This window comes from Fonticula alba, assembly GCF_000388065.1.
Source record: "Fonticula alba strain ATCC 38817 unplaced genomic scaffold supercont2.6, whole genome shotgun sequence".
NCBI lineage: Eukaryota > Rotosphaerida > Fonticulaceae > Fonticula > Fonticula alba.
Window position 1 is genome coordinate 2,192,471 of NW_009242976.1, and position 12,294 is coordinate 2,204,764.

Here is a 12,294-nt window from a genome sequence, read left to right on the forward strand (position 1 = left end):
CCAGGCCCCACTTGCCCTCTTCTTTGCCGAAACCCCCCCCCCCCCCCCGCCCCTCCTCTCCGCCCCTGGACCGGACAAACGCCCCTGGTACGCGCGCCCGCGCCGCTCGCTTGCGACCGCGCACATGGCCGAGCGCCCTCTCCGGGCCAGCAGCGCCACTTGCCTCCGCACAACCACCAAACTAATTGTCCCGCCCCCTTGCGCGCCCGGTCGCTCCTCGCGCGCCCCGCCGGGCCACAGACAGGCCCCCCTCCCACCCCCCCTCCCGCAGGAAAATGACCCGGCACCGTGACACGCCCGAGCCCGGGCGCGCCGGCAGGAAGGCCCTCGCGGCGTCGCTGCTGTCGGTCCTGGCCCTGAGCCAGGTGGCCGGGGCCCGGACCCCGGGACCCCTGCCCAACCGGTCGCACACGTCCCTCTTTGCCACCTACACCACCCCCCGGGACACGGAGTCCTCGCACGACCTGGGCACCGGCCTGCAGGTGGTCAGCCGGTCGACCCTGATCGGCGAGCCCAGCGACTTGGCATACAACCCGGAGGCCGACATCATGCAGAACTTCCGCTTCGACGGCGGGGCCGAGGTGGGCTTCATCAATGCCCGGGTGCCGAATCGCTTCCAGCTGACGGCCCTCCATGAGCCGGTGCTGGTGGTCAGCGCGCAGGACCACCTGCCGCGGCCGGGCGACGAGTCCCCCGGGTCCGCCAGCCTGGACTCCTTCCTGGACCTGTATGAGCACTATGCGGACTTGCGCATGCGGCCCAGCGCGCGTCAGGCCCTGGAGGGCGTCCGGCCGATTGGCTTCTCGCTGGATTACTTCCGGCCGGCCCGGCGGCCGGGGCACTCGGCCGCGCGCGGCCCCACGGCCGCGGCCCCGCGGCTGTCCGACGACCCGAACCGCGGGCCGATCCCCCTGTCGGCCACCGGGGCCGCGGAAATTTGGTCCATCTCCCAGCCGCTGGATGTCCAGGCCATGGCGGCCCTGAATGCCACCGGGCAGCTGCTCGACCCGGCCCCGGGCCCCGGCAAGGGGGACGAGCTGCCGCGCTTCTACACCCTTTCCGAGCAGCAGCGCGTGTGGACCATCCGCCCGGATCGCGACCAGGGGTGGGTCAGCACGGCCCTGCTGCCGGCCGATGCGGCCCTCGGGGCCGACGGCCGTGTGCATGCCACCCTGCCGCCGGAAACCCGCTGGTGGTCCTACGCCATGGCCGCGGCCGATGCCCCGGTGTATGCGCTGTTCGGTGAGCGCCGCGATGTGGGCCTGGATGGCTCGGCCGGGCCGTCGGCCGGCGGGGACTCCGCCCAGCGGCGATTCTACTACCCCGGCAAGACGGTGGTCGATGTGACGGCCTACATCCGTCCATCTGCGCCGGCCGGGGCCGCGCGTGTGGCGCGCGACGACCCGGCCTCGGGTGCATCCGGGTCCGCCGTCGAGGCCGGCAGCAGCAGCAGCCAGCATGAGGCCGGTGACCATAGTGGCAGCCACTCCGGCGGCAGCCATGGCAGTGGCAGTCATGCTGAGGGTAGCAGCCCTGGTGAGAGTGGGAGCCACTCCAGTGGGAGCCACCATGAGGGGAGTAGCCACTCTAGTGGAAGCCACTCCAGCGAAAGCCACCCTGACAGCAGCACTCACGCCAGCGACAGTCATGCCAGTGGCAGCCATGCCAGTGGCAGCCATGCCAGCGACAGTCATGCCAGTGGAAGCCACCATGAGGGGAGTAGCCACTCCAGTGGTCATGAGAGCACGGACAGCGGCTCTACTGGCAGCAGCGGCGGCAGCGGCGGCAGCGGGCAGTCGGAGAGCAGCAGCCATCACGCGAGTGGCAGCGATGTTGAGCACGGCAGCAGCACCCTTCCGGGGGATAGTGACAGCTCGAGCACCAGCCACCACGAGAGTGGCAGCCATTCCAGCGGCAGCCATTCCAGCGGCAGCCATTCCAGCGGCAGCGCTGAGCACAGCAGCAGCGCCGCTCCCGAGAGCGGCAGCAGCTCTAGCGGTAGCCACCATGACAGCAGCAGCCACCATGAGAGTGGTAGCCACTCCAGCGGCAGCCACTCCAGCGCTAGCGGCAGCCATTCTAGCGAGAGCAGTCACCATGACAGCAGTAGCCACCATGAGACTGGTAGCCACTCCAGCGGTAGTCACTCCAGCGGTAGTCACTCCAGCGGCAGTCACTCCAGTGCCAGCGGCAGCCACTCCAGCGCCAGCGGCAGCCACCATGAGAGCGACAGCCATTCTAGCGAGAGCAGCCACCACGATAGTGGCAGTCAGCACGAGAGTGGCAGCCACTCCAGCGCCAGCGGCAGCCACTCCAGCGCCAGCGGCAGCCACTCCAGCGCCAGCGGCAGCATTCCGGACGATGGTGAGCTTCAGAAGGGCCCCGATGCGGTGAGCTTCTCCATGATCGTGTCCAACGATCTGCCCCCGCTGGCCCTCGAGACCATCAACAAGCGGAACATCCCGCTGGCACGCAATGGCCAGTCCATCCTCAAGTACGTCACCTGGCGCCGGTGGGCCCAGCCCAACGACACGGGCAACGAGGCGGCCGGCGTGCGCTTCCGCCACACCCACACCCCCGACCTGGAGAACGACCGGACCTCCGGCACCAGCACCCTTTGCCTATTCCGCCTCGACCAGGTGCGTCATCATCTTCCCCGCATGGCGCGCATGTCCGGCGATCCCGCCAGCCGGCCTGTGCCCCAGCTGCCATCCGCCGCCCTCCTCCTCCCCGCCCCCCCCCCCTGCCCCTGCCCCCTTGCCACACACGCGCACAGACACCCTCTCCCATGGCCCTGGGCGCATGGGTATTGATCAAGAAACTGACCTCCCACTCTCGCGGCATATGCCCCCCCCCCATTGGTGGTGCGCGCACGCCTCTCCAGACCAAGTCCGAATGGGTGCAGGTCGGTTGCGGCAGCAGCCAAGAGGACCTTCTCCCCAACGAGCAGCTTCGTCCCAACCAGGTGGACCAGACCGTGGATGACCTCTTCCCGGATGGCCGGGACACCGAGCTGTGGTCTATTCAGGGCAAGTCGCGCGGGTACTCCGAGCTGTCGAACGACGCCGGGAGCGTCCTGGCTCGCGGGCGCTCGTCCTACTCCGGCCTAGCGTCGGCCCTTGTTGGCAGCCTGGCTGCAGTGGGCCTGATGCTGCTTTAAAAGCCTGAGGCGGCAGAGTGAGAAAGAGTCGGAGATGGCGACCCGGAGAGAAAGGCAGGGAGCGAGGCCCGCCATGGGGCGGCAGGGGACAGGGAGAACGACCGGGGGGCGCCCGCCCGAGGAGGGGACCACCCAACTGCCCCTCGGCCCTGCTCTCCGCGCCCGCCCTGGAGACCCTCCCCTCCTGGCCATCCTGCGTGCCTCGCATTCGAACGAGCCCGCGCGTGTGCAGCGCCTTGTCCCCCCGCCTCTTTGGCGCGCTCGTGTGCTGCGCCAGCATCATCTCCCATTCGCCGGCTCTGCGTCGAGACGCGAGACACACACACACACACACACACACACACACATGCACCATGTATCCGGGTGAACAACACATGCGAGCCGGACCATGCGCGGCACGCATCTGTCGCGTGGGGTGTTTCACCTTGCAGAGACCGTGCGCCCTGGTGTCTGTGTGTGTGTGTGTGTGTGTCTAGCGCTCCGCCGCTCTTCGTCCGCTGCCTTGTCCCTCGCCTTCGCCCAAAAAAAAAAAACCATGTAGAAACCAAAATAGAGTACTTCCCCCTTTCCCTCCTCCTCCTTGGCCGATATGTGCGCACATTGGAGGAGAGACCTCCCCCGACGGCCGGCGGCATGAGACACACATACATGCGCACGCATGTGCATGCATATGGACAGATGATCGGCCTATATATATATATATATGCGCATGGACATGCGTGTATATCTCCAGGCACATGTCTTGATAGCCACCGGAAGAGGGGGGAGAGTACCAGGCAAGGGGGAAGAAAGTGGCCACTCACAAGGCTGTGACAAGGCGGAGAAGCGGTCACACAAGGGCCAAGAGAGGGACGGACACATTTTTCTGATCTATGGTTGGCGAGGATGGCCGCGAAACATGGGGGGGGGGGACACCACCAGGATGGACGCGGGGCGGATGTGCATGCACATCCCCCCGGCCCGGGGAAGAAGAGGGAAAAATCAAGGACAAGGGGTTGGACCAGGCGAAGGGGGAAGGACGTGCGCGCGCGTGCGTGCGTGCCACATATCCGGACAGCCATGCGAGCGGAGGTCGAGAAGAGCCGGCACACCGGCCCATCCGTCTGTCCGCCTTCAGCGACGGAACTTCTTCTTCTTCTTGCCGCCGGAGGCCTTTTTGGACGCCTTGCCAGCGGACTTGCCCCCGCGCAGCTTGTCGGCCGACGGTGGCCGGATCTCGCGCTCGTGCTTGACGCGCGTGTGCTCGCTGATGTGGAAAATACCGTCGACAAACTTGCCGAAGCGCGTGCGGGACCCGATGTCGCCACCCTGGCGGCGCATCTCCCCGGCCAGGGAGGACTCGCGACCACGCTTCAGGGTGGGCGCATGCTTCGAGGTGAGGTTACCGGCCTCCAGGCTCTGTATGGCCAGGGGGAGGGGAGGTGTCAGGGGGAGGAGAGGTGTCAGGGGGAGAGGCGGCGCCACGTGCATTCATGAGTGTGTGCGCACACACACAAGGGGAATGGCGAAAGAGAGAAGGCAAGGGAAACATATGCAAAGGGGAGGCAGAAGAGGAAAGAAAAAAAAAACAATCACCCAGGGACAACGCACGGCCTGGTGCTGCTTCAGCTCACGGCCATACTGGGCCTGGCGGTGACCGAGGCCCACATTCATCGGGACATTGTGGACCTTGCCGACCTTGCCGCCGGCCTTGAGGATCTGAGTCTTGCGATAGCGCTTGAGTTGCTGGCCGGCGTAGTCCGCGGTGGCTGCAACCCGGCCGGCAGGGGGGGGGGGGGGGGGGGGGGGGGGGGGGGGGGGGGGGGGGGGGGGGGGGGGGGGGGGGGGGGGGGGGGGGGGGGGGGGGGGGGGGGGCAACCTGTCAGCGGCCAAATCCCCCGAGATCGAGAGGGACATGCATGTGAGATGGCGGAAGCGGGCACGCACCGAACCGCTCCACCTCCTGGAGCATCTCCTTGGAGATCGACCGTGCGTTGTTGAACTTGCTCAAGTTGCTGAGCACGGCATTGAGCCGGGGGTTGTTGGTCGGCGGGGCGCCCGACCCATTTGACGACCGGCCCCGGGAGGACATGCTGCGCGCGGGCGGGGATGGATGGAGGGGGCAGAGGACAGCGGACAGGGGGGAGGGGGAGGGGGAAGAGGCGAGAGGGGCAAGGCGGCGCAAGAGCAGGCAGAGGCAGGAGGTCGACTGGGAGGGGACTATGCCCGCCGGCCTCGGCCAGGGGACCGGCCGACGCCCCGGCCGAAATCCCCCCCCCCCCCCCCCCCCCTCCGCCCGCCGGCCCGCCCGCGCGGCATCCATCGTCTCTTCAGCCAGGAGGATGGCCGCCACCAGGATCCCTCCCCCTGCCGTGGCTGGGGCTCCGCCTTGGGCGGGGGGGGGGAACGGACAGAGCGCCCCGCGCGCGTGTGTGTGTGCGTGTGCGGCCGGCTGCGGGGGCAATGTGGCCGCGATGACTTCCGGTCACGTGATGGGTCCGATCGGTTGTTGTTTTCGTCCGCCGGCTCGGCTTTCCTGTTCCACCTCCCCCGGGCCGGTTCCCTGCCCGGTCCTTTGTACGGAGTACGCACGCACGCACGCACGGGAGGTGGTGCCGGTCTGGGCTCCGCATGCCGGGGCGAGTGCGGGCCCGAGGCAAGCCGCAACAACCGGGCGGCATGCGAGCGAGAGAGGGACAGAGATAGGGAGAGCGAGAGAGAGAGAGAGAGAGAGAGAGAGAGAGAGAGAGAAGGCTGACCGAGCCGGCAGACGACCCCGCCCCGGTGTGGGGTGACGGGGGGTGGAACTGGTTTCCGGGACCGGGGGAATGTCTGGGCATTGGATTTTTGGCGACCAAATTGGGCCGGCGGATTCCAGGCCGGCCCAGCCGGCGGCAAGAAGGTGCCTCTTGGGCCCGCGCTCGCGTCCGGCATCGCCTTTGTTTACCCCCGGCCGGCACTGTCCCCGCGCCTTCTTGGGGTGCGACCCGAAAAAAAGATCCCCCCCGAGCCCCTGCCACCCAGAAGAACACAACGAGCGCCCTCCCCCGCCCCCGCCCCCGCCCCCGCCCCCGCCCCCGCCCCCGCCCCCCCCTCCGCACCCCCGCTGCCCTTCCGTGCTTCGCCCTTTCCCTGCCTCTTGCTGTCCCTTCCCAGCCCGCCTGGCCCTGCCCGATGCTCCCCCCGCCAGTGCCTCCGCGACGTGGGGCCCCCCCCGGCCCGGCGGCCCACCCGGTGTCGGTGACTACCGAGCCCCTGTCGACTTCGCCGCCGCCGCCGGCGGTGCCCGCGTCGCCCGTGGCCACGGCCGCCGCTGTGGCCGCCGCCGCCACCACCGCCCCCCCCTCGGCCTCTGTCTCGCCGAGCGCCATGGCCGCGCCGGCCCCCTCCCCGGCACCTGTGCGGAACTTCGGCCCCGGGACCCCGCTCGGGGTCCAGCGTTTTGCGCGGCCCGCGCCGCCGGTCACCGCCCGGCCGGCTACCCAGCGCCCCGGCGAGTCGGAGGAGGGAGCCGCTGTGGCGGCCGCCGAGGAGCCAAGCGCCCCGGCGGTCGGGACCCCGCCCAAGCCGGGCCTCATCCCGGCATCCGTGTCGTCGCCCTTCCACAACAGCCCGCTGATGCTCAACCCCCGCGAGGTGGCGCCGGCGCCCGAGACGGCCCCCATCCCGCCCCCGAGCCCGGTGGCCGTGGCGGCGGCGGCGGCGGCGGCGGCGGCGGCCACGACGGCCGCCGCGGTCCCGGCCCCGGCCCCGGCCCCGGCCCCCTCCGGCCCGATCGAGCACGTCCCCGTGCCGACCTCCTTCGCCACCAGTGCCCAGAAAAAGATCATCTACGAGATTTACACCACCGAGCAGACATATGTGTCGGTGCTGCAGACGATCCTCCAGTGCTTCCTGATGCCGCTGCGGGTGGTGGCCGGCATGACCACCACCCCCTCGGCCTCCGGGGACCTCAGCAGCCTGAGGACGTCGTCCTCCATCGGGTCCTTCGATTCGGCCAGCAGCGGGGCCACTTCCGGCAGGCGGTCCTCCTCGGTGGTCAGCATCGGCCCGAAGGACTTCGGCCCGCCGCCGGGCATGCCGCTCGGCTGGATGACCGAGGCCGAGGTCCTGTCGATCTTCGCCAATGTCGAGCGCATCTACGACTTCCATGTGGAGGTCCTGGCGGTGCGTGCCCCCGACATTGCCCCTGCCTCTGGGGGTCTTCCCCGGTGCCTGCCCTCCTGTACCTGCCTTTGGCCTGCTCCCCTGGGCCTGCCCTCCTCCCCTATGGCCCTTCTCACCTCGGCCCCTTTTATGCCCATGCCTGCGCCGCGGGCGCCCGCGCCTGTGCCTGCGCGTGTGACAGAAAATGTCCCATGCCCTGCACCAATGGGACGATGAGAATGGGGCTCGGATTTTCGGCGAGTGCCTGTCCCAGCTGCTCCCGCGCTTTCCGCTGCTGTATCCGGTGTACTGCAACAACTTTGACAGTGCCATCGCCGACTTGACCCACTTGGAGAAGCGCCGGCGCGAGCTGAAGGACTTCCTGGCCGACGCCTATGCCCAGCCGCGCTGTGCCAACCTCACCCTCAACAGCCTGCTGCTGACGCCGGTCCAGCGGATTACCCGGTGTCCGTTGCTCTTCCGCGAGCTGCTGGACAAGACGTCGGCCGGGTCGGCCGGGCAGGAGTCCCTGAGCGCGGTGCATGCGCGCTTCGTCGACATGGCGGCCGATGTCAATCGGTCCATGCAGGAGAGCGAGTCGGCCCGGCGCTTGCAGGAAATCAGCACCAACATCAAGGGGCTGGCGTCGCTCCTGTCAAGCGAGCGCGGTCGGTCTCTCATCCGCGATGGCCCGCTGGCGCTGACCACCCCGCGCAAGCCCTATCGAGCCTTGCTCTTCAAGGACTGCCTGGTTTTCGCCCTCACCACCTCCCTCAACCAGGCCGACGTGGAGCTGGTCCTGCCGGTGGACGTGCTGTGGGTGGACGATCTGGTGGATTTGGATCCGCAAACCAGTGCGCGCGCGTGCACACGCACACACACACACACACACACACACACACACGCACGCATGCACACCGGGCCTCGCCCATGCCACCTCCCTTCGCTTGCATCCCGTCGACTGACCCTGGCGCCCCTCTCGCTGCCTGTCTCGTGCCCTCTCCTCGTGTCTGCAAGATAACCATGATGCCATTGAGATCTTCACCCCGGAGCGCCCATACACCATTTACGCCGGGACGGCCAACAACAAGCGCCTGTGGCTGGCCGCCCTGCGCAAGACCATCGCCGCCTCTCTCAATGTGCCTGAGAACCAGCTCCGTGCGTTTGGCCCCCTTCTGATGTGTTTGCCCATTTCCCCTCCCCTTGCCGGCTTATCTCCTCTGGGGCCGGGGTCGGCCGAGAGCAAGAGGCTCCGGGCGAATGAGCGAGCGAGAGGGAGCGAGAGCCCCGGAGAGGGGGATCTTTACACGCACACAAGACAGCCGCCCCCCGCCCGGCCGCCCCCCTCTGACATGCACACTCCAACACCCCCCAGGCAAGCGCATTGGCCGGACCTTCAAGTACCGCGACGGGTCCGTGTATGAGGGCGACTTTGAGAATGGTCGTCGCCATGGGACCGGCCGCCTGGTGTACCAGGACCACACCGTGTATGAGGGCCAGTGGCGCAATGACCTGCGCCATGGCTGCGGCAAGATGACCTACAGCACCAGCGAAGAGTATGAAGGCAACTGGAAGCGCGATCTTCAGCGTGCGTCGCCCGGCCGCCGGGCCTTTGGCACCTTGCTCCTCCGGCTCGCTGCGAATGCTGCCTTCCTTCCTCCCTCCCCTTGCACTCACACATCTCCCTGCCTGTGCCCCGCTCCCCCGCCTTCGGTCTCCTCCCCGGTGCAGATGGCCATGGCAAGCTTACCCTCACGGATGACAACATCTTCGAGGGGAACTGGCGCCGCGGCCAGAAGGATGGCCCGGTATGGCATCCCCACTTGCTTCATGTGCCCCGGCTCCCCCGGCTCGCCTCCCCTCTCGCGCCCACGCCCCCGCCTGGGCCCGCCCAACATGCACTGACTCCATTCCTGCGTCTCGGCTTTCTTCCTCCCCTCCTCCACCGCCCATAGTGCACCATTTCCTTTGCCAATGGCGACATGTTCACCGGCTTCATGAAGAATGACATGATCGAGGGCGCCGGCACGCTGGTGTGCACCAATGGCGCGTCCTATCGGGGGCCCTTCCGTCAGTCGCTTTTCGACGGGCCGAATGCCGAACTGGTCTACCCGAATGGCGAGAAGTATGTCGGGCCCTTCAAGGCCGGCCTGCGTCATGGCCCCAACGGCACGATGACCTATGCCGACGGCTCCGTGTATCATGGGGATTGGCGCTCGGACCAGGTGCGTGCCTGGGCCTTCTGTGCCCTCGCCTCCCCCCCCCTCTCTCGCATTTTGCCAGTTAAGCAGCATCGACAGTCGCACCATGCTGATTTCCTCCTCCCTCACTCGACTGCACGCTCGATGGGCTTTGCAGCGCCAGGGCATCGGCCGCCTGGACGGGCCGCTGCCGGAGGAATTCTACCAGGGTGGCTGGCTGTCAGATCTGCGCCACCACCATGGCGAGCAGCTCTACGCAAATGGCGACCACTATGAGGGGTCGTTTGCTTTCGATGTGGTACGTTGCATTGGCGAAAGACGCCCCCGGGCATCGGGGGGCGCGCCGCACCGCGCCACAACCACGGTGTCTGACCCGGTCCTCCCCCCATCCATCCCTCTGCCCCTCGCTTTCTCTCTCTCTCCCTCTGTCTCTGCCTCTGCGTCTCGTTGTCGTGGCTGGACGGCACCTCCTCGACGCGCGCCGTCACAACACCCGCACCCATGCCGTGCCCACACACACACACACACACACACACACACAGCGCTCCGGCGATGGGATCTGCATTTACTCCACCAAGATCACGTACGATGGCCAGTGGCAGGACGATCTGTTCCACGGCACCGGCGAGTGGCGGCACCCCCGGGGCCACATCTACATCGGGGAGTTCCACCTGGGCCGGCGCCACGGACATGGGCAGCTCATCAGCCCGGACGGATCGAACTACGAGGGCGCCTTCAAGAACGGCCAGAAGGACGGCTCCGGCACCGAGCATCTTGTGGTTTCCTCCTACTCCGGCACCTTTGCCCTGGGGAAGGTGCGTACATCGGCTGCCCGTGAAGGCCTCCCACCCATGCTCCCTGCACTGGCGGCTGACCTGCGATTTGGATGCCCCCCGCCCCCCCGCCCCCCCCCCCGCCCCCTATGCTTTCGTCTGCGTGTGCTGCCTTCCCGTGCACGCCCTTCCTAGCGCCATGGCCGCGGGGTCTGGTCTTCCACCTCGACGCGGTACACCGGCGACTGGACATATGGCCGGCGCAATGGCCGCGGTGTGCTCAACACCGAGTCCGGCAAATACGAAGGCCCCTTCCTGGATGACTTGCGCGACAGCACCGCTCAGTCAGCCCTGCCGGCGTCCAGCGGCTCGCACCACTCGGGCTCCGGCGACGCCAAGGCCCCGCCCTCCTTCACCACGCTGGTTGGCACCCGGATCAGCGGCCCCTGGAAGGGCGACCACCAGGCAGACCGCCACACGGTCAAGTTCATCCACGGTCGCACGGATCTGGTGGTGTACAAGTACTGCCTGACCAGCACCGACCCCTCGGACACATCGACGGGCGGGGTTCTCCGGCCGCCGCTGGCCCCCACCATCCCGAGCATCCTTCGGCCTGGTGTCACTCACGGGTGATGTTTGTTTGTTTGTTTTTCGGCCTGACGTTATACCTCCCCCCCCCCCCCCCGGCAGGTGGCGCCGTGTCTTCCGCCTGGCGCTTCTCCGCGCAACGTGGCCCGCAAAAACCCGCACCACACCCATCCCCGCGCCATGGATCCATCGATGAATGGGCACATGTATACACGCATATGTGTTTTCGTCCCCCCTGTGCATGGTATTATATGTGGGAGGCCCCCGCCACGCACACACGCTGATGGGAAGGGGAGGGGAGGGAGATCATAGAATGTATTTACATCGGAGAAGCAGGGGACATGCATGGAGGGGGGGGGGGGGAGGGGGGAGGGGGCACCGGTGCACGAAAAAAAACGACGAGACGCGCATATTTTGACAAGGGAAGGGGGAGACACGAGGAGTTGCTTTCGCTTTTTCCTTCCCCGCGCTCCGCCCTCTCCTCTCCAGCCCCGGCGCATCCCCCTCCCCCTTGGCCTCTCTGAGCGAGACACGGGGAGGAAGGGAGAAGAGCCACGCCTGTGAAGGATGAGGCGGGACGACGCTGCAAATGGGCACATGCACAGCAGAAAGCGCGCCCCCACGCACAGCGGAGCCAAGAGCGCGCGCGCATACACACACGTGCGCGTGAAGACACACTTAGAAAGCGTCAGCGCCGGAGGGAGTGGAGCCGGAGGTGAAGAAGGCGGCGGTGGCGGCCTCGGAGGCGGACATGCCGGAGGTGGCGAAGTCGCCGGCGGTGGTCGCGGCGCTGAAGGAGTCCGACGACTCGGCCGCGGCCGGGGTCTCGGCGTGCTGCTCCTCCTCCTCCTCGGCGGCGGCGGCGGCGGCGGCAGCCGCGGCGGCAGCGGCGTTGGCAGCGCGCAGGTCGCCATGAGCGCCGCTGATCTGGAGGTTCTCCTGGAGATCAGCCAGGGCAGAGCGCACGCGGCTGTGCAGGCCGATGATGCGCACGCGCGAGTGGGCCGGGCCGCGGGCCAGATCCTCCAGAAGGGGAAGCGAGATGTTGACGCGGTGGCGGCCGGAGAACTCGGTGGCGTTCTGGTACTCGGCCAGGGCGGAAAGCTGCTCCGCGGTCAGGGGCTCGGTGTAGCCATCGCGCACGTTGGTGGCAGCCGTGGCGATCAGCTCGGTGATGGCCTGCTTGGCGGCGTCGATGGACTCGCGCGAGCCGCTGATGGTGGCGGTCGAGGCATTCATGCCCAGGTGGATACGAGCCCCGGTGGAGCTGGTAATCTTCTTGATGTTGACACCGGCCGGGCCGATGACCAGGCTGCGGAACTGGTTCTCGATCGGGAACTCCTCGGAGATCGTGGGGTTCTCGGCGGACTGAGGCAGGGAGCGGGAGGGGGGCGAGAAGGATGTCAGCCTTGGGTGCCTCCCGGAGGAGCAGGGAGGGAGGGGGGGG

At 67.8% G+C, this 12,294-nt stretch overlaps 4 protein-coding genes across 4 annotated transcripts in view; 2 read left to right on the forward strand and 2 right to left on the reverse strand.

Annotated features, from left to right (window-relative positions):
- Positions 1-275: 275 nt before the first annotated feature.
- On the forward strand, positions 276-3,160 carry H696_04129 (hypothetical protein; the record flags this gene model as incomplete). The annotated part of the gene is made up of 2 exons (XM_009498013.1): positions 276-2,639; positions 2,885-3,160. 2 exons carry the CDS (start codon positions 276-278, stop codon positions 3,158-3,160), a joined length of 2,640 nt encoding a protein of 879 aa, XP_009496288.1.
- A 682-nt stretch (positions 3,161-3,842) lies between these two features.
- Positions 3,843-5,303, reverse strand: H696_04130 (hypothetical protein). The gene is made up of 3 exons (XM_009498014.1): positions 5,087-5,303; positions 4,751-4,908; positions 3,843-4,558 (listed from the first exon to the last, which is right to left on the reverse strand). Exons 1-3 carry the CDS (start codon positions 5,229-5,231, stop codon positions 4,274-4,276), a joined length of 588 nt encoding a protein of 195 aa, XP_009496289.1. The 5' UTR covers positions 5,232-5,303; the 3' UTR covers positions 3,843-4,273.
- A 1,010-nt stretch (positions 5,304-6,313) lies between these two features.
- H696_04131 (hypothetical protein) lies at positions 6,314-10,939 on the forward strand (the record flags this gene model as incomplete). The annotated part of the gene is made up of 9 exons (XM_009498015.1): positions 6,314-7,306; positions 7,488-8,139; positions 8,303-8,443; positions 8,661-8,873; positions 9,017-9,093; positions 9,241-9,510; positions 9,644-9,784; positions 10,029-10,301; positions 10,455-10,939. The coding sequence occupies 9 exons, from the start codon at positions 6,314-6,316 to the stop codon at positions 10,890-10,892; spliced, it is 3,198 nt and encodes a 1,065-aa protein (XP_009496290.1). The 3' UTR covers positions 10,893-10,939.
- A 586-nt stretch (positions 10,940-11,525) lies between these two features.
- Positions 11,526-12,294, reverse strand: part of H696_04132 (hypothetical protein) — a gene marked incomplete at both ends in the record, with an annotated part of 7,781 nt that continues 7,012 nt past the window's right edge. Inside the window, one exon of the mRNA XM_009498016.1 lies at positions 11,526-12,215. Within this exon, the coding sequence (XP_009496291.1) occupies positions 11,526-12,215 (690 nt within the window). The remainder of the gene's footprint in view (positions 12,216-12,294) is intronic.